Genomic DNA, 2,605 nt, shown 5'->3' on the forward strand with positions numbered 1-2,605 from the left:
AGTTCGTCAATTTTGTCTTCTTGTCGTTCTGGTGTGAGCTCGAAAAGTCGTCGATAATGGTCCACAAAGGCATCCTCAATGCTTGCTCTGTCTGTAGCTATGGTACCATTTCTCTCTATTTCGAGGATTTCTTTGGACAAAGCATACCTTCTTTCTGCTATCAAGGCCTGTTTAGTGGGTTGCTCACCACAGAGAAACCGCTGTGTCCTCGAGCGTATCACAGCGCCCTCGTATCGCTCTTTCTGGAATTTCTCGAGACGCGATTTGACATTCGCGATATCCTTTGCTCCCCAACCAGGGCATTCACAATCAGCTTCGCACAAAGTGCGTAAATCCTTCTGCAGTTTTCGTTCTTGTGCCCGAGCGTAGAACTTCAGCGTGCTCGATCTCTCGATTGATGACATTGCTACTTGCTCTTTGAACCGCTCCCATCGTTCCAATGGACATGTCTCATTCTGCTCTGTTATTTTTCTTAACAGGTCATCTACTGTAGCTACAAATGTTTTGTCTTTAAGTAGACTGGTGCTCAGCTTCCACAACCGCCAATTGCGACCTTTACAGGGCAGTGGTCACTAAAGCACACTGGTTTTACGCAATAAGAGCTAATGTTATGTACAATGTCAGCAGAAACATAAACACGATCAAGGCGTACTTGCGAAGATTCTTGAAAGTGCGTAAATTGAATTTTTTTAGTTCCCCTCGATATGTGGAAAACATCTTCCATATTGTTTTCTGCTATTATTTCACTCAGACGATTTGCACTAACATCGTTATTACGCGTTATTGGAAATCTATCACCTGCATCGCATACACAATTATAGTCACCCAGTAATACAGTGGTCCTATTTGATTTGATGTAGTGTGACATATTGTGGAAGAACAAGGTTCGCTCACTGGCTTTACACGGGACATAGACACAAATAATTCGCCACTGTGTATCAAACAAATTCAAGTCACATATTATAAAACGTCCATGAGCATCGGTGATGAGACTTACATCAGAGAGGGGGACAGATCTCTTAAGGAACAAAAAACAGCCTCCTGCCGTGCCAACTGCATGCGTTACACATACTTCGTACGAAGTAAGAAAGGGTTGTAGAGCCTTCGTAACTTGCTCTTCCTCCGACATTTTTGTTTCTTGTATGGCTAAAAAGTCTACTTGCTCTTCGTGAAGCAGACGTAATAGCTGATACTGTTTACGAGTAGAATTTAAACCTCTAATATTGAGTGTACCCAGCGTTAAGCAGTTAGTAAAAAAAAGTGGGAAATTTGGATGCAAACATTATTGGGGCGAAGGAGGAGGTTTGTAATAAAGAGCGATTTACAACAAATTCACGCAAAACTTACATAATTCATAGCTCTGGCGACAAGCACGAGTAAATATTCAAATAAAGTAAACAACTGTCGGTAACTGTTCTCTACGTGAACACAACCACCTACTGCGAGGTTTGCTCTCGTTGGCCATCCGGTGCAGCTCGGGGCTTGCGTTTCTTTCTTCCTTGTGGCTCGCTGCAGTCAGGCCCTTTAAGGTCGGGGTCTTCCTCCTCGACGCGATCTAGCGGTCGCTTGAAGGGATCCGAGCTGTCGCCTATTTCCGAGTCAACTTCGGTTGCATCGTCTAAGGAGAGGTCGTTCCCGTCGACTGTCTTCTGTCGCTGGCTTTTAGAGGAGCCTGGAGCGGCCTTGACGATGTCTGAGCCGTTTCCGACGCAGGCAGCTGTCTTGTCAACTTCGAGAATCGATGCGGTGGTGTCTTCGTCTTGCGATGCGCCTCGTTTGTCAGCCCCTGAAGGTGTTTGGGTATGGGTGGTGGTTGGGTGCCCAGAGCTGTCTTCGATTTTCGAAGCTTCTTCTTCATCGATGAAGAATTTAGAGTTGTCTTCCTCGGGAGCCGGTCGCATTACAGTGGCGTACGTCCGGATGCAATCCTCTTGCTCATGACCAAAACGATGGCACTTGTCACAGCGAGGGACGCGACATTCTCTGCGGATGTGGCGTGTTCTCTTGCATCGAAGGCAGAGAGGTGCTCTTCCGGGGACAAGAACGAGAACGTTGCTGCCGAACAGACGCAGCTGGTGCGGGAGGTTTTCCTTGGTGACGCCTTCCTTTAGGTTCATTCTCACCAGCCTTGTCGGCGTCTGAACATTCTGGAAGCCTTCCGCCCTCCATGTGTCGCGGGATACTTCGTTGATTTTTCCATAAGGCTCTAGGGCTTTCCGCACTGTGTCGTCGCTTATGTGAATAGGTATCCAGTGCAGCCCTATTCGTACCTCGCACTCATCGGGATCGATGAGCAGGCACCTTTTTTCCTTCACCACAAGTTCCTTGGCTTCCAGAATTTTTCGCTTCGCTGTCAGGGAGTTGAAGGTGAAGAGCCAAACATGGTTCATCTGGTACGCGCCGGCTCCAATGAGGTCGTTTAGAACGCCGTGGCGTTCCATTTCTCCTCGAAAATCGTCGATCTTGTACGGGCGTCCGGTAATGTCACAATGAGCGAATACAGAGTTCAAAACTTCAGTACCTGTAGGCAGTGACGGCAGAACCACTCGGAAGGTATCCTGGGACTTTTCGGCAGATGAACCACGGCCGGTGAAAGCCGTTGCAG

General features: G+C 47.6%; 1 protein-coding gene across 1 annotated transcript; it reads right to left on the reverse strand.

Moving 5' to 3' along the window:
- Positions 1-1,436: 1,436 nt before the first annotated feature.
- LOC120838102 lies at positions 1,437-2,168 on the reverse strand (the record flags this gene model as incomplete). Its single annotated transcript, XM_040207860.1, has 1 exon — positions 1,437-2,168. A coding segment is annotated over one exon (732 nt), but the record flags the coding sequence as incomplete, so codon positions are not given.
- Positions 2,169-2,605: the final 437 nt, after the last annotated feature.

Source organism: Ixodes scapularis, unplaced genomic scaffold, assembly GCF_016920785.2.
Source record: "Ixodes scapularis isolate PalLabHiFi unplaced genomic scaffold, ASM1692078v2 PGA_scaffold1__304_contigs__length_218370807, whole genome shotgun sequence".
NCBI classification, from domain to species: domain Eukaryota; kingdom Metazoa; phylum Arthropoda; class Arachnida; order Ixodida; family Ixodidae; genus Ixodes; species Ixodes scapularis.